At 40.7% G+C, this 19,344-nt stretch overlaps 1 protein-coding gene across 8 annotated transcripts in view; it reads right to left on the reverse strand.

Annotated features, from left to right (window-relative positions):
* Positions 1-19,344, reverse strand: part of pard3aa (par-3 family cell polarity regulator alpha, a) — an 800,310-nt gene that overhangs the window by 233,243 nt on the left and 547,723 nt on the right. For all 8 annotated transcript variants that reach the window (XM_080212204.1, XM_080212186.1, XM_080212194.1 and 5 more), the window contains one exon: positions 18,647-18,797. In XM_080212204.1, the coding sequence (XP_080068330.1) occupies positions 18,647-18,797 (151 nt within the window). The remainder of the gene's footprint in view (positions 1-18,646; positions 18,798-19,344) is intronic.

A 19,344-nucleotide genomic window follows, 5' to 3' on the forward strand; every position in this document is an offset into this window, starting at 1 on the left:
TATTACAGAGCATTGTCACTTTTCTGCGATGAAGGCAGTGGAATAGAACTGATTGGATTTCTCCACAGAAAGCTGGCATATACTTGATGGGCTGAATGACCTCCTTCTGTGTTCCACTGACTCATGACTCCAAACAATTGCCACATTAATCTCTCCCCTTCCTGGATCTAGCCTCCTGCAAGACTCCAAGATCTCTTCAATCCTTCCATTCTGGCCTCTTGCTCTTCCCCAATTTTCTTCACTTCACCATTAGCCGTACTATCAGCTGCCTAAGACCAAAGTTCTGTAATGTGCCCCCTAAACTTCTCTACCTTTCTGGTCCTCACCTCCTTTAATAAACTCAAGACTACATTTTATAATTGTTCTTGAAAAGTACCTTGGGCTGTGCCACTATGTAAATATACTATATAAATGCAAATGGCTGCTATTTCACGAGTCTATATTTAGCCAAAATATAACAGTGTTTTGATACGCTCCTCCATTATTGGTCCAATATTCATCTTCTCCATGTCAGACAGGTTTTCTATGCTGTCTAGAGTTTCCTGGGTGACTGTGTTCTCAGAAGTCAAAATAGTGCTCCACTCACTTCTCAACAGCTGGTGATGAACTCCAACGCCTTTCCTTTTGAAGAAGCAGTTTTCCTTGCTGATGGACCTGTTGCCTTTTTGACCCCTTCATAGTTGTAGCTAGCATTCCCTGTTTCAAAGAACATTATGATATTCTATAAAATTGTAACCAGTTGTCATTGGCGCACCACCAAGCGATCTGCTGGAGTCTACTTTGAGTGGCTCTTTGTGTATCAAGGGATTTTTCATTCTGATTTTTCTTGTAATTATCGAGCGAGAACTGCTTGGCTACAATGACGGGTTGTATCACAGTGATACTAGCCTTGAATTAGTCAATGTTTTTTCACTCTTGCTTCCTGCATGCGGAGAATGCAGTATTGTAGACAGTGCCCTGAAGTATGTTCCATTTTGCTTTTGCACTGTGTGGGAATTCTGGAGAGTACCGGTTCAGTACAGTTGAGGAACTATTGGTCTTTATCGAGGTTGATAGTATGGAAACTGTATGGGATTTTGGGCTCCATATATAGAGTATTGAGTACAAGAGCTATGAAGGTATACTGAAACTTTGCAAATCTTCGTTTATGTAACAACTAGAATATTGTGTCCAGCTTTAGTCTCTATGGTTTATGGAAAGATGTGAGAATGCAGAAGAGTTGGGGTGAGGCATTTTGGCTGGAAGGTTAGGTTGGAAAAGCTAGGTTTACTCTCCTTGGGGAAAAGGAAATCGTGGAGAGATTTGATAGAGGTGTACAAGATTATGACAGGTTTGAATGAAGCAAACAAAGAAAATCTCTTCTCATTAATATCGTACAAAGGCTATTGGACACAGCTGTAATTTTGGACAAAAGATGCAGATGTGATGCGAGGAAGAATTATTTTTACGTAGCAAATTGTAATGTCATGGAGCTCACTGCCTCACTGCAGAGACAATACCAAAAGAGAAAATGCTGTAAAATCTCAACAGGTCTGGCAGCATCTGTAAGGAGAGAAAAATGCTGACGTTTCAAGTCCAGGTGACCTTTTGTCAAAGCTTTGACGAAGGGTCATCTGGAATCAAAACGTCAGCTCTTCTCTCTGCTGAGATTTTCCAGCATTTTCTCTTTTGGTTTCAGATTCCAGCATCCACAATAATGTGCTTTTAAGCAGAGATGATAAATGATTTCAAAAGAAAACTGGACAGAAATAAACTTGAAGGCTGAGGGGATTAGAATGGGGCAGCATTTCCACTTTGAATAAAAAAAGCTTTGAGAGTTGCATCCTAACCCTAATGCACACCAGGGAGCAATCAGTGCTTTGGTAGCTACATACATTGAGAATGCTGTTCACAGAGTTATGTCTGGTGGTGATCAAATCCAGCTGGTAATCACATCCTGATTTTGGTTGGACAAGGTCAACTCAGATGTCTTGGAGTGTGCTCATTCCATCAGCTTGCTCTCATTACTAAACCAATGCATTTGCACTGTTTTAGCCACGTTCAACTGACGTATGATGAGTGTATACCTAAAGAGCTTTCGTACGGTGAGCTGGTCACTGGATCATGACCTCCTGGGTGTCCATAGCTTCCTACAAGGACATCTGCAAATAAAACCTGAATATGGCAGACACTGAAACTGAATTGGGAGACAATTGCCAACGGCCCATAACCTATCAAAGTTGACTGTTTGGGAAGGCTTGTGAAAAGGTGAGCAGATACAAACAGCTCAGCTGATCGAGAAAAGGGCCCAGAGGAAAGAGGCTAGCAGAACTTGCACCTTCTCCACCCACTGTCCGTATCTGCAGCAAACGACCCAGAGGCTGCCATGTCAGAGTGGAACTCCTGAGCCACACCAAGCAATGTTTGTAACAGAGTTGACTACCACAGCACAAACATCATCTTATGAGGTGCAAGGTTGCCACCAACCATATCTGGCGTAGATCCATTCCAAGTTGGATTGTCCGAAAGTGGTGGCTTCTCACATAAACCCCAGCTATTTTAGCTTACTTATTAAATAAATTGAATTACAATGTGAATTGTTTTTAGTGAATATACATCCATGGAATGGAGAGAAAGAAACCAGAGGCTATTCAGAGGAAGGAAATTCCTTCTTACAAAGCACAATGGTAGTTAAAACATCAAGCAGCTCAGGAACAGAAACAAATCAAACTTGTGACGACTAGGATTCAGAATGCAAGACTACTGTTGGCCCCCATTTCATGATAAATAATTGAGAAAATGATTGCTAACACTCTGGACAACTTCTACTTTCAAAGCCACTTTTTTTTCCGGTTAACTGGAATCATCACAAATGTTTATATCAAAAAGAACAATATTAGCTATTTGCTCAAACTTTCATATAGAAAAGCAAAACCTGAGGTTTAGGCAAACAAATTCTTCCCAACAAGGCTATACAAGCATTCATTCAATTCATTGATGTGGGATTGCTTAAGGAATGCATGACTGCAAAAATGCATCTGCTTCTTACATCTGAAAAGCTGAACTTTTGAGTATGTCATATGACTACTGTCATGAGACACAGATAAACTTATTATGTATGAATCCTAGGAACTTGAAAAATGAGAATGTGGTAATAAACTCCATCACCCATCCTTTCCATCAACCGATAATTTTCTGTTGTGGAACAATGCGATCCTTTCACATATAGGCGTGCCATGAACCACAAGTGAAAACGTATCCATAAACACCAGCTCACTTTGTTAATAAGTTGAAAAATGACTTAGATTTGTCCAAACACGAACAACTGGGAGTTTGTTTAGAATTACACAAAAGCATTTTCTTCCTGATCTATGCTAAATGAGAAGAGAAATTCTTAATTAAGCCTTCTCCCCTGATCATTATCCAGCAATTTCCACTGGAAAGCGAATACGGTTACAAGATCATGTTCCGCAGTGATGCCATCTCCCACCCTCCAATCCCACGGTTGAATAAGCCTTCTGATAGTTAATGCCTCTAAACCCAAAAATGTAAATTTTCCGCATTTAATAAAAAGACTCTCCAAAACCTTTTTAAGTGGGCTTGGGTTTCCGAGTTACATTTTGTGCACATAGGTAGAATTTGTTCAGTATCTCTGTACCATCAAAATCTCAGTGACAGGTAACATTATGGAGACGTTCTTAGGTACTATTGAAGTAGTCAAACCCTGATAAATACATTACCAGTTTGACATATAATGTTATGCTTAATGAAGAATCCTGCAAACAGATGAAAAATAGTGAGCTGACAAATCTGCAAAATACCATCCACTGAACCATTCATTTAGCAATTTAATCTCAACAGCACTTAAGGATATTTAATACCAAAAAAAACAATTAAGCTTCTAAAATGAGGCTGCTGTCTTCAGCTTAAGTCAAGAAATGACTCCATCTAGTTCAGTGAACATCAAACTGAGAAATAATGGAACTCATGAATCATGAAGAGTACTCATACAGGAGCCATCACCAAGGCACTGCGCTGAAGTTCATGGGATATGAGAGCTGCTGGCCATGCCAGTATTTATTGCTCACCCTAATTTCCCACGAGGTGGTGGTCATGAGCTCGTTTCTTCAACTGTTGTAATCCATCTGATTAGGTATATCCGCAATGCTGTCAGGGAGTTCCAGGATTTTGACCCAGTGACATTCAAGGAACGGTACATCATTTTAAAGGAGGATTTGGCACATGAATTAGAAGAGGGATTTGTAGGTGATGATGTGCACATGTACTTGCAGTCGGTGTTTTTCTATGTGGTAGTGGTGGTGGGTTTGGAACGTGCTGTTGAAGGACTGGTGAGCTGCTGCAGCCCATTTTGCACATAGTATACACTTCTATCACTATCCAACAGTGACAGAAGGAATGAACATGATAGATGGTGGATGAAGTGCCGATCAAATTGTTTGCTTGGTTTTGGATAATGTTCAGCTTCTTGAGTATCGCTGGAGCTATCTCATCAAGTGCGAAGTGTTCCATCACATTCCAGATATGCTTTGTAGATGTTGGGCAAAGTTTTGGAAGTCAGGAGATGGGTTATTGGCCGCAGAATTCCCAGTCTCTGAATTTCCCTTTCAACTATGTTTCTGAACAATGGCAGGATGTTGATAGTGGGGAATTCAACAATGGTAATGCCACTGACCGCCAAGGGGAAGTGTCTAGATTCCCCCTTCTTGGAGAGAGTCATTTGTTAACACAAATGCCACTTAATACTTAAAGCCTGAATGTTGTTCAGGTCTTGCAGCACGTGAGCAGTATCTGAGCAGTCAGAAATAGTACTGAACACTGCAACCATCAATGAACATCCCTGACATCTGGTAAAGTATTCCTTGCTCTAAAAACAATGAGAGAAAACATTTGCCTCATTTGGTGTTACCAGTTGTAGCAAAACATCCCTACATTTATAATAAAAACAGTAAATGTTCAAGAAATTCAGCAGTTCTGGCAGTATCTGTGGAGGGAGAGGCAGAGTGAATCTTTCAGGTTGTATAACTCTCCTTCAGAGACTTGAAACATTCGCTCTGTTTCCCTCTCCACAGATGCTGCCAGACCTGCTGAGTTTCACCAGCATTTTTTTGGATTATAATTCAAATTTCCTGTGACAGCAGTGTATGGCTTTCACCTCCATTTTAGATTCAAATTCCTTCGGAGTAAATGACAAATTGCATAAATATTTGACAAGGAAGAATAAACAGAATTGTTCGGAGAACAAAACAGCAAAATGAGTTTAGAGTAGACAGCTGCAGCTGAAGAGTTTGCTCTGGCTCAGACACCATGGGCCAAGTGATTTCCTACTGTGTTGTAATTTCCTTGGTTCCGAGTGATTTTGTAAACTGTACATGGAAAGCAGTTTACTTCACTGATGTCCTGCACAGTGGGGAGTGGTTCAGTACAAGGAAGTTCTAAGCTAAAATAGGTCCGCATTAGGATGCTTTTATATTCACAATGGGGTATCAGGGGAACACTGCCAATGTGAAGACCCCTGACCTCCAATCAGCATTCTTCTGACTTTCCATCTGTCAATCTAACACTGATAACTGTGGCCAATTGGAGGTCTTTAGAGACAATTACGCAACATCTTTCACATATGCTGAACTGTCGACAGCAGGCAACTGCGTACCTGCAGCCAATGTCATTGAAAAGCAACTCTTTCTCCCTTGCTGTGTGATGTTGAGCATATCACTCAGCCAATAAAAATCATACTATAATCTGCTGCTTTAGAAAAGCATGCAAGTTTCTTCCATTCTATGTAACGATACACTTGCCTGATTACCCTCTCCCACAGGTTTCTTTTGTTCATCGCGTAGAAAGTGTAAGATGTATTCATTTGTCTTCCTAACATCACTTGTCAATCCCTTATAATTAAGCATTGCACAAGCCATTCATTATAGTACATTGTACAAGTTAACTTAGGAGCGAAAAACATTCTTCACTATGTTGACGTTTAAAATACTCTGCTATCTGCCTGTACATGCCGTCTTCTTCCAGTCAAGTTACTAGAACACAACTGAGGTTCTTCCTGCAGTCTGAGATAATTGGCATCTTTCCAGCAGTGAATCCACAAAACAATAGAAAATTAAATGGATAGTTCCCCCATCCCAATCTGTCGCAAACCCTACACCTGAGATTTTATTGAAATGTTTAAAATTAAAATTTGAATTGAACATCCACCCGAAGTCATAACTATTGAGAGCATTACATATAGTGTGTGTGTATATGTACATATATATGTACATGTACATATACACATATAGTGTGTGTGTGTATATGTACATATACACACACACATACATATATACATATATAGTGTGTGTATGTACATATACATATATATGTACATGTACATATACACACTATATATATGTAATGCTCTCAACAGTTATGACTTCGGGTGGATGTTCAATTCAAATTTTAATTTTTTATATATACACATACAATAAACATGATAATAAACAACTGGTACCAGATTAGGAGATCTGTAATCGGTTTTCAGACATTATAAACCACAAGAGTAAAGTTGTTTACCAATGTCTGTTGAATGTGGCAATGAAATTACAGTCTTGTAACATAGTTATGGTAATATAGTAACAGCTTCAGACAGAAGACGACCTGTGGTCCATCCAGCCTGTCTACACACTGTATTCCTTGGTGTATTTCTAATGATTCTGAATTCCATTTGTTTACAAGGATCTGTCCTTGAACCCTATTAAGGTTTCTTGTTCCACGTGTCCTACTGCTCCTTTAGTCAAAAAAGTTGCTCCTGTGCTTCGTCATTTCTTTTGCTGTCATTTTGTAAATATGATCCTCTTACACTTCTGCTCATAGCAGAAAATAGTACCTCAATCTAACTTGCCAAATCTTTCAAAGTTTAAAAATATTTTTGTTATATCTCCATTCAGCCTTCTTTCTATAAGAGGGGAGAAAAGGCAATCTTCCCTTATATGTCATTCCTGTAAATTACAGGATCACTTGCTTACAAAGTCAGTTACAGATTTCCCTCCCTGGCCATTGCTGTCGATAAAATATTTAAATGATTTGGACCGGGGGAAAGAAGCAAAGCCATTAAACTTTGCAGAAAACACTGAGCTGTAGGAGGCCATTCAAATAACATAACTGACACACAGACTAAGTACACAGGGGGTGGTCAAGCTGGAAGCAGCCTGCTTAGTTTATTTTAAAAAGTGACAACACAAGTGGCCCATATTAAGGCTTGGCATAACAAGATAAGCTATGACTTGACAAAACAACAAAACCCTCACACATAACTTTGCCATATTCAGTCTTGATCACTGCAACATTCTCCCAATCTTCCATAAACTTCAACTCATCAAAACTTCTGCTATCTGTATTTCATCTAGTTATCTATGCCAAGTCCTGCTTTCTGCTTCTTATCCATCACCCTGTTCCTCATTGATTAGATAATTATATAAATTTCACATGGAAATCTATTAATTCAACTTAAAGCTCTGGGAATTCAAGGTAAACTATGGGAATGGATCTGAAATTAGCCAAAATGTAAGAATAAATGAGTTATTTCATAGAAATTCAGTTAAGATGAAGTGAAGCAATGTCAAATGTTGCTTGATAATGTTCCTGTGAAGTGTTTTGGGTGCTTTACTATGTTAAAGGTGTTATATAATACCCAGATGAATGCAGCTCCAACAAGACCAAAGCAGCTAGACATCATCCAGATCAATGCAGCCCGCTTGATTGACACATCTTCCACAAAGATTCACTTCCTCTACCACCAATGCAGTGGCAGTAGTGTCTAAGAGCTACAAGATGCACTGAGGAACTCACCAAACATCCTTAGACGGCTTCTTCAGAACACACAACCATTACCACCTCGAAGGACAGGGCAGTCGACACATGAGACGCCATCGCCTGGAATTTCCCCTTCAAATCATTCATCATCCTGGCTTGGAAATGTATTGCCATTCCTTCATTGTCGCTGAAAATCTTGGAACTCTCTCCCTAAGAGCACAGTGGGTGTGCCTACGCCACATGGACTACAGACGTTCAAGGCAGCAACTCACCACCACCTTCTCTAGGGCAACTAGGGATGGCCAATAAATGCTGGCCTAGTCAGCAACACTCATATTTTACAAATGAATTTTTAAAGGTACAAACGTGAGTTAGTTTTGTTGTTTTTTGATTGGGATACCAGAAGGCTCAGAGCTTGGATCACTACTATTTCTAGTTTATGTCTTTAGATCAGATTTTGCGGTCAGTACCTGGCAATTGCCAGTGGCCCCAAGAAAGTTGCCTACAAAGGCCTAGCAATCCCTGCAGGGGTTTCACGGTCCATTCAGGCATGGGCCCCGAGGACACCTGCGACTGAGGAACCCAAGAGGCCCGAGGTGGGAGGACGAGCGCAGACGACAGAGACAGACTACAAGGGAGAGCACGGGGGCAATGAGAGAGTGTTGATGCTCCCATTAAAAATAACAAAATGAAGGAAAGATGTGGAAGTACTTGTGGAATAACAGAAAGTATCAAAATAAATGTATGCATATAAAGCCTTGAAACATTTTTAAAATTTGTTTTTGTATATTTGCAACTATTTCATAACAATTAACATTTGTTATGGTTTAATTCTTCAATATCATGAGGATGTTTCAGTACTCTTGGCGGGGTGGGTGGGTCAAAAGGATTCCATGGCAGAAAAACTTTGGGAAACCCTGCAGCTCACAGGTAATCAGCATAGGATTCTGAGGTTTAGGTAAGGCAGATAAAGTAAAGCTATCCCCATGAACTCATAATACAAGGACTAGGGGACCAGATGTAAGGTTTTTGGCAAGAGGTAAGGGTGGGGTATTTTTCGGTCAAACCAAGTAAACAAACTGAAAATTACATTAGGACAATGGAGGTTATGTGGGGAAAGAACATTTTTACTCAGTAAATGGTAATGATCTGGAACCCGCAGCTATGTGGGTGGTGGAAATCAATGCAATTGATGATTTCGAAAGGAAATTAGAGGGGCACAAGGAGATAGCAAGGGAATGCATCTGTCTGCATTGCTCTACAAAGAGTTTGCTAGGACCACGAGGGTTGCATTGCCATTTGTGCCACTGATTCTATGGTATCACCCTTTTCTGTCAAACCTATTTTCAGTTCTTCAACCATTGACACCTGAACTCTCCGTGCTTCCAACTCAGACTTTTTCTTTCTTTCTCCCCACTAACAGCTGTGTCTTTTTCATGGAGGTCTTGGGCCTTGGAATTCCCTCTCTTAAACCCCTTTGGTGTCTCCACCTCCTTCTCTTCTTCCAAAACGCCACATCTTTGACCAAGCTTTTGGCCGCTCCCTCCTATCATCTCATGTCTTACTTATTGCTAAATCTCTATGAAGTATTCAAAACTGGAGGTGCCATATGAATGCAAGAGCTCCCCAGTATTAGCAATGTAAGCAAAATATGATTGATATTGCCACAGATACTAGAATTTGGAATTACACATTCAAGTTTAGAACAGGGAATGTGCGCACACTGTTTAAATTTAACTAGTTGATGGACAAAGTACTGAACATGTAGAATGGGTTATCTAGGGAGATGTTGAGAAGATTTCAGAAAATACCAAATAAAAATATTAGTTTTTGGATTTTGCTAAATGGACAGCTCAGTCTTTTCCAACCATCTATCTGCCTATTCTTGGATCTGCAGATAGTAACTACCAAGGGGCATGATTTTACAGCCTCAGACAAGACCGGAATCTCCTGCCCAAGGTCAACGGAGATTTCCGTTGTCGAACCCTCGCCTGTTCCAATTCCGTGGCAGGCGAGGTGGTAGAGTTCCGGCCCCTACCTCCCAAAGCCATTCCATGTATAAATGGCCTGCACTTAATGTCAAAGAATTAAATTAAGCTAGGAGATAATAGTGAACTGTGAAAGTGGGAAATGAAAATTGCAAAGCGAACAAGATAGGTTAAATAAGTCAGCATAACCATAACAGATGAGGTTGAGCTATCAAAATGTGAGGAGGCACACACTTGATACGAGAATGACAAATGAAACAGAGCAAATTGGGAACAACACTCGTGGAGGTTGATGGCAGATGAATGAATATATTTATGGCTTAGGTAGTTAAACCACTAAATGTTAGCATTTCAGACACAAAAGAGTTAATCGAATGCTAAAATTCATTACAAGAGTTTTAAAGAATGGGAATGAAGAAACATTACTTCAGTTCTGCAAATTGGTCAACTGTATTTAAATATTGTATTTTGTTTTGATATCCAATGCTTCAAAAGATCTAACATTCTGCAGAAAGCCCATATTTAATTATAACAGATAGGGTAAACTTGGGTTACACCAGAGATACAGTTCTGACACAAGTTAGGGACAATTATTACAAGTAGGGATAATTTTCTAAGATGCATTTGTTTGCTTATATCTTTTAAACATATGTGCTGATTGAGTTAAAGAGGACTGGCAGGAGGATAAATGCTGGCATAGACCGATGGGGCCAAATGGCTGGTTTCTGAAATGTAAATTCTGTATCTATCCTCAATGGTCACATCCCTATTGATGAGAACAAAATTAAATCTGGTAACTTAAAGATGCCTGTGATCAATAACTTTGCAAATATATTTCTGTGACAATTCTTCAAAACTTGTCCTCATTCTAAACATTAACTGGGTGAGATGAATTAGTCAATTCTGAGAATAAGCAGAAGCAATTAGAACCTCTGTATTTTAAGACAATTGTCCTACATTTACCACAATTACAATGACCTTTTTATGCTGCTCTTTATTCTCGTGTTTCCTCTTTTATCGGGTAATGTTTTTTCAAAAATAATTTACAGGACTAAGGATTCCGTTCAGCTCCTGTTTTTATGTCATTCTTTGTTAGTTAAAACTTGATAATGCAGTAATTATTTGTCTTACACCACTGCAAACAGGAAATTATTATCTTGTCCTTTAAAATTAATTAATCAAAATCTTTTCTTAAATAAATGGGTATTGATGCTGCTTTTAGAATCACAAGTGTGTGTCCAGGCAATTAGAACTGTTTATTAAAATATTGCTAACTCTTAAAAATGAAACTAACTAGAGCTTAGAAAATAAAATAAGCATCAAAGGCACAACAATTGCAATATCTGCAGGTTTTGGATCATAGAATACAAGCAATTACATCAGTTCTCTGCCAATTCTATAAAACAAAGCACTTACATACATGGCTGCATGTATCGATTTGAGGAAAGCAGTTGCATCTTTGGACTATGAATTGCCATATCACAGCCCAGGTTTTATTTTTTAAGGAATTCAGAATTCATAACTGAACCATCTCACGGAGCAGATGGTGGCATAATGGTTAATACTGCTGCATCACAGCTCCAGGGACCTGGGTTTGATTCCTGGCTTGGGTCACTGTCCGTGTGGAGTTTGCACATTCTCCCCAAATCTGCATTGGTTTCCTCCAGGTGTTCTGGTGTCCTCCCACAGTCCAAAGATGTGCATGCTGGTTAGGTGCATTGGCATGCTAAATTGCCCCTTAGTGTCCCGGCATGTGTAGGTTAGATTAGCAGAGTAAATATGTAGGGTTACAGGGATAGGCCTAGGTGGGATTGTTGTCAGTGCAGACTCGATGGGGCCAAATGGCTGCCTTCTGGATTACAGGGATTCTGTGAAAAAATTAAGTTAAATTTAAGCTAGTCTACTCCTCGTTTCAAACCAATCTCGACTGCCTGCCCCTGTAAAATATCAAATCAAATGTTCAAATCACTGACTGAGTTGAACTTAAGTTTCCAATAACCTTCCCTGTTTCTACTGTAAGTTGTCAATTGAAACTAGGAGTACTTACATATCCCTTGATCACAATTATCAAGTTTACACAAGTATGAAATAAAGCCTCGTGAATCAGTACACTAGTTACGTCTAAAAGGGCTGCCTGAGATATCACATCACAAGTTTGCATCGGAAATTGAAGCAGGAGCAGGTCATTCAGCTCTTGAAGCCATTCAATAAGATCATAGCTGAACTCTTTTACCTCCTTGCACTCTTCAGATGTCTCTTAATTCTCTTAATGTCGAGAAAAATTTATTGATCTTTGTCTTGAATATACTCTAACTGAGCAACCTTTAGCTAACTAATTGCACAAAGGCACGTCAGACCTCCAATTTTGTACCCTGAGCAACCACAGCTACTCAGATAGTACAAAAAAAACGGAGGTCTCACATGCCTTTGTGCAATTAGTTACAAGAAGCATTTGCATATCTCTGAACAATCAGTGAGAGCAGCATTCTGTACACCAGAGAATTTAGATACAGACAGCTCTCATGCACCAAACTGGTTAAAGGAACCTTTAATGTGCTTTTCAATGGTCATTTACAGAAACATGATAACAGATCTCTAGCCTGATTCCTTTACCGGAGAGTAAACAGAAGATAAGAACATGATTACAACACAAAACAGCCTTTCAAAATATCTTTGTTTCAGGAGCAGTTTTAGACACTGGTTGCCAGTTCACAGAATCACAGAAACCCTACAGTTCAGAAAGAGCCATTCAACCCATCGAGTCTGCACTGACCACAATCCATCCAGGGCCTACCCCCATAGCCCTACATATTTTACCCATTAATCCCTCTAACCTAGGCAACTCAGGGCACTAAGGGGCAATTTAAGCGTGGCCAATCAACCTAACCCGCACATCTTTGGACTGTGGAAGGAAACCACAGCATTCGGAAGAACCCCACACAAATACAGGGAGGACGTGCAAACTCCACACAGACAGTGACTCAAGGCAGGAATCGAACCCAAGTCCCTGGAGCTGTGAAGCAGCAGTGCTAACCACCGCGCTACCGTGCTGCCACTGGTTACTGTGACAGCATGTAATGCTGACCTTGCATTTCTGGGTTCCCAATTTAAGTCCACTCAAGGCTACTGAGATCACTGGAGGATTTGCTTACCAGATGTAAAGGCACAGGTTGAAAGAAATTGGACCAACCACATGCCCATTCTTACCAAGACCAAATTCACAAAAGCTGCCCAGAATAAATATTTGAGGGCTGGGTGTATTGAAAGATGTCCAGAAAATGTGAATAGACAGCCAATTCAAAGATAGGTCCTATTTTGATAAGTGAAATATCGATGTGCAACTGTCCTGCAAATAGACTGATTGCAGCTGAAGTTTGATTCACTTTTTTATCACTGCCATAGCTAGAACAATTTATCCACCTGTCAGTTCCACACAGTTTATGCAAAGGTTTATCTATGGAAATGGAAACTGTCACAGCAAATTAAAATAGAAAATAACAGTGCACAGTAGCATAAAGACAACATTTCCTTTTTCAGTGTCAGTTTAAAGTAATCATTTATTGTGAGCAGTTTGCAGTGAAACGAAAGAAGAAAATGATTTAGACTATAGAGAACAATGTTAATTTAATTCTAGGTGAAACCGTTTTTGAGAGGAAGAATGAAAGAGCAAACAAAACCGAATGTCACCATCCTATTCCCCTTTTACACAGGGTAAAATCTTCTGGAAATAGAGAACAGCTATGCCACTTCAGTACATTTCTCAGTGGATAGCTGGAAAGCAAGGGCAAAGTTTAACAAGAGCCTGGAACGTGAATCATTTCTGTACCTGAAAATATATCACCAAACAAAAGACTTCAATTTATGGAACACCTATCATGACCACTGGATGTCTTAAAGCACCTTACAGCCAATTAAGTATTTTTGAAGTGTAATCATTGTTGGTGTGTAAGAAACGCAGTAGCCAGTTTGCGAACACCAAGCTCTCACAAACTGCAATATGATTATGGCCTGCTAAATTAATCTTGAGATGCTTATTGAACAATAATTATTGGTCAGGCCAAGGTAACTGCCCTTTGAAATAATGCCATGGACTGCTTTATGTCCATCTGAAGGGGTAGATCGGCCCTCAGTTTAAAGCATTTCCTGAAAGATGGCACCTTGAGTGGTATAGCATATCCTTAGTACTGCACCAGAAGGGTCAGCCTTGATTTTTGTGTTCAAATCCTGGATTGGGAGTTGAATCCAGAACCTTCCGAATCTCAGGCCAGAGTGCTATTAACTGAGTGCTGAGGATTGTCAAAGGATACAGCTGATATTGCTGACTTGGGCAGAGAAATGGCAGGTGGAGTTTCATAGAAATCATAGAAACCCTTCAGTGCAGAAAGAAGCCATTTGGCCCATTGAGTCTGCACTGAACACAATCCCACCCAGGCCTACCCCCATATCCCTACATATTTACCCACTAATCCCTCTAACCTACACATGTCAGGACACAAAGGGCAATTTTTAGCATGGCCAGTCAACCATTGACTGGGGAGGAGACTGGAGCACCCGGAGGAAATCCACACAGGCACGAGAAGAATGTGCAAACTCCACACAGACAGTGACCCAAGCCAGGAATCGAACCCCAGCCCCTGGAGCTGTGAAGCAGCAGTACTAACCACTGTGCTACCGTGCCACCCAAATGCAAGCTGAAGCATGTTGGCGTTTAATCCAGACAAATGCGAGGTGAAGCATCTTGGAGAATTAAGTTCAGGTGCAAATTAGAGAGTAAATGGCAGAACCCTTCGGAGCATTGACATAGAGAGGGATCTAGGCATAAAGGTCGATGGATCCCTGAAAGTGGCAACACAGGTGGGTAAGATGGTCAAGAAGGCATATGGTTGCCTTCATCAGCCAGAGTATTGAGTACAAAAGTTGGCAAATTATGTTACAGCTATATAAAATTTCAGTTAGGTTGCCTTTTGAATATTGCGTGATGTTCTGTTCGCCACACTACCAGAAGGACATGGATACTTTGGTGAAGGTGCTGAGAAGATTTACCAGGATGTAGTATAGAGAGTTTTAGGTATGAGGAGCGGTTAGATAAACTTGGATTGTTGTCACGATAAGGATGGAGGTTGAGAAGCGACCTGATTGAAGTCTATAAAATTATGAGGAGCATAGACAGCGTGGGTAGTCAGAGTCTTTTTCCCAGGGTGGAAGTGTCAATTACAAAGTTCAAGGTGAAAGGGAGAAAACTTAAGGGATATGTGCAACGGAAGTGCTTCACACAGAGGGTGGTGGGTGCCTAGAATGCAGTGCCAGTGTAAGCGGTGGAAGCAGACAAATTAGCAACGTTCAAGACGTATCTTGATACACACATGAAGGGGAGGCAAACAGAGGAATAGAAACCATGTATTGGCTCAGGTTTGGTGGGCCAAACAGCCTGTTCCTGTGTTGCATTGTTCTTTGAGTCATGGCTGATGCCTACTAATGCACACAACTGAGGTCTTATAACTAAAGTATGGTTTCCAGGAGACACAATAGATTTACCGAGGCAAAGGGCATTCAGAGGGTGAACAGGATGGATGAGGTTCAAAGGGGAAGCAAATGTCCAAAAAGGAATGACAGGAAGGAAGGTACAACTGGATACATCAAAGAAAGAACTGAGCCGAATGAGAGTTAATTCTGAGTGCTGGCTCTAATCTTGTTACTATTTGCATCATGTTGGCACAGGATTCAAAGATTGATTTAATTTGATATTGATTTAAACATAGAAGACAGTTCAATGGAAATCATGTGTAGAATTTTCCTAATAGGCCAAGATCAAATAGTGGGATCATTTGCAAGTCAGGAAACTGAATGATGATGAAGCGAGCTTTCCCCAGGTTCTATAAGCTGAACCTCTGGGTTATTTGGCCAATCAGGGAAGGCGGATGATATTCTGGATCTGATGCCCCCAGCATTCTCCTGCAAAGCATCCCTTACAACTGCGCTCATTCCTCTTTCTCGAGGCACCGCCATCATTTGGCCCATCATGTGTGCACAGGCTTTCCAAACAAGCATCATGATTTAGTGCCATTCCCCTGACTTATACCTCTACCCCTGCCCCAATTCAAGGAATCACCTAATGCCCTCAGGAATGCCTCAATTGGAACTGCCTCCTCCACACTTCCAGGCAGAGCATTCCAGACCCAAAACACTCATGGTGCTGAGATTTTTCACACAACATGTTTGCTCCTTTCGCAAATCACTGTAAATCTGTGCCCTCTCATTCCAGATTCTTTTAAGAGCAGGAACAGTTTCTCCCTATCTATTCCATCCAGTGCCCTCATGAGTTGGAACATTTCCTCTTAGCTTTCTTCTCTCCGAGGACAACAATCTCAACCTCTCCAATAGATCCTCATAAATGAAGTTTCTCATCACTGGAACCATTCTTCTAAATTTCTTCTGTATTCTCTCTAATGCATTCATGTATTCCCTACAATGTGGCATCCAGAACAGTGCACAATATTCCGTCTGAGGTCTAACTAGTATTTTGTACAAGTTCAGCAAAACCTCCTTGCTCTTGTACTCTATGCCTCTATTAATAAAACCCAGAACACTTCATGTTTTCTTAACTGCCCATTCCACCTGTCCTACCACTTTCAATGATCTACGCGCACACATTTTCAGGTCCTCTGTTCCTGCAGCCCTTTAAGAATCTTATCCCTTATTTTCTGATGTCTCTCCATGTTCTTCCTATCAAAATGCTTCACCTCACACTCCTCTGCATTGAACTTCATCTGTTACCTATCTGCCCACTTCACCAACTTGTCTATGTCCTTTTGAAGCATTGCATCCATGTAAGTTATGTAAAGAGAAAAGCTTAAAAAAGTCAGTCATTCATAAAAATAGCTTTTACAACCGCCCAATAAATGTGTCAATTATCCATACCCTTTAAAGTTTCAATGACACACTACAGTGTTTCAACAACCTGATATATTTCTAGCCTTTGAGCCAACCCTCATTATATATCCTTAGCTGAGAGCTCTGATATCAATCTGAGTGCTAGGTGGCATGGATGGGGCATGGAGAGTGTGTGGGAGGTGATGGGATGCGAGGGGTGAGGGCTGCAAAAACTTGAACAAAATACTAGGTATTAATTCACAAGAGGAGCTTTATTTTGAATTCCAAGGAAAATTGACCAGGCTCCAATGCAGAAGACAGGATGGAGGAGAACACACAAGACCTTTTCCGTACTCATGCAAAAATTTATATTTTTGTGGCTTTTGTTTGCATTAGAAAATAATCAGTTCACACAGAAAATAAGCTGTAACATCTGAAACCATCATGATCCAGAGCTTTGGATAATTATAAATGTTTGGTTTTGAATTCCAAATTGATTAATTTAAATGTTTTGTATCTGTAAAAACAAACAACAACGATCGACAGAATATCAGATTTATGGCCTGTGAGGTTTGGTATATTTCTTATTTTCTTATGCATTTAGTGTGACAGAAATCCCACATGGGATCACGTGGGCTCCTCCATCCTTACCACGACAGTTTTGTAAACTTCATTATAATTGAGCTGCAAATGATTTTCAAACAAAGGAATGGTAATATTTGCGTACTGTCCTGGGATAGTGGCTTCACAGATGAGGCAGAGATACATTTTGGTTGGAATTCTCCAGTCCTGCAAGCCCCACTGCCACTGCTAGCGAGAACAGAGAATTTGGCACTTAGCCAAATCTCTGGTCACTGCAGCGGCATCAGAGAATCCCCACCACAGGCAAGGTCAGCGAATCAGTACCAAGCCCTAAAGGTGAATGGAAAATCTTGTACGTCACTGAAATTGTTTATTTAAAACAAAGATGAAAAAGATTTCCAAGTTCCACGCATTGACCTATAATCTGGGCATTTATACACGGTGAACTTTTATTCACTAAATGTTTCTTTAAGAATTTTTGATGGTTTCACAGGAAGCGCTAATAACCTCATTGGTGAAGTCATGTAAAGTATGCAGTCTTGATCTGAATAAAAATAATTCCAACTAGTAAGGAGTAAAGAGTAAGAAGCCCCCAGACCTCGCCCCCTCACTGTATAGGGCACTGGTGAGGCCGCAGCTGGAGTACTGTGTGCAGTTTTGGTCGCCGCACTTACGCAAGGATATTTTGGCCTTGGAGGGAGCGCAGAGGAGGTTTACTAGGCTGATTCTGGAGTTGAGGGGGTTGAACTATGAGGGGAGGCTGAATAAACTAGGCTTGTACTCGTTAGAGTTTAGAAGAATGAGGGGAGATCTCATTGAGACGTATAAGATGTTGAATGGGATGGATAGGATAGAGGTGGAGAGGCTCTTCCCACTCAGAAAGGACAGTAGGACTAGAGGGTACAGCCTCAAGATGGTGGGGGGGGGGGGGGGGGGGGGGGTGGGGGTGGTTTAGAACGGAGTTGAGGAGGAACTTCTTCACTCAAAGGGTGGTGAATCTCTGGAATTCTCTGCCCGTTGAAGTGGTGGAGGCTGCCTCGCTCAATATTTTTAAGACGCGGGTTGATAGGTTTTTGATAGGCAAGGGGATTAAGGATTATGGGGAGAGGGCGGGAATGTGGAACTGAGCCACGACAGATCAGCCATGATCTTACTGAATGGCGGGGCAGGCTGAAGGGGCTAGATGGCCTACTCCTGCTCCTATTTCTTATGTTCTTATGTTCACCCAATCTCCAAACCAGGTTTCACTGCTTGTTAAAAAAATAGCAAAACCAATGTCAGAAATTTACATAATTGGAATATCAGGCATTAAAAAGTGGACATGATCCTATATCAGTAAACAAATTGCACTAATTATCCTCCATCAGATCCTGTAAGGAAAGTTTGCTCCATCAAATGGGTACTTCACTCACCCATCACTCTGTTAAACCCAATATTCCTGGTGGGTGACTCATCCAGTCCCTCGATTCCACTGTAAAGTGAATGTGAAATCCTTCGCTCTCTGTCGTCCATCACAGCATCAATAGGCAAATCAAGCCCAGGGGGACTCCCAGGTGTCTCGAGCTGGGGAGAAAGCGAAAATCTGCATTGAAGTACCATTGAGCAGCATGGTGGGGGGGGATTACAACTAGGTGCCCTGGGCCTACATCCGACTGGGCACCCAATGAATAAAACTCCTCACCAGGATTCAAAATAATTTGCTATGACAGTCGTGCTTAATGACTAACTCTCTATGCCATTTTGCACAATACCTCCCATGGCGCCCTGTCAGACTTCAACAGTCCCCTTCAGTTGTTTCAGTGTGTTTTTTTAAATCAGAAAAGCATTATAATCTCAGAAGGTCTTAAAATGCACATTGTATTGCATATTTTTTTGTTTTCAGAAATATCAAAATTACAGTTGCAAGCGATGAGGGAGACTGTGCAGTCACATGCTGATTTTCTTTGTCTCTGGGGTTTAAGACTTGTCAAATTTTGTCTCTATTTGGTTCCAATGCAGAAAATAGGCTTATTTAACTAGCTCTGACATTTGCTGTGGGATTTACCTAATTCTGAGTGATTGATACACGTCAATTAAACTAATCCATGTAACCCGATGCAGCAGAATATCA

Source organism: Carcharhinus amblyrhynchos, chromosome 2 (assembly GCF_965287045.1).
Source record: "Carcharhinus amblyrhynchos chromosome 2, sCarAmb.v2.hapA, whole genome shotgun sequence".
NCBI classification, from domain to species: Eukaryota; Metazoa; Chordata; class Chondrichthyes; order Carcharhiniformes; family Carcharhinidae; genus Carcharhinus; species Carcharhinus amblyrhynchos.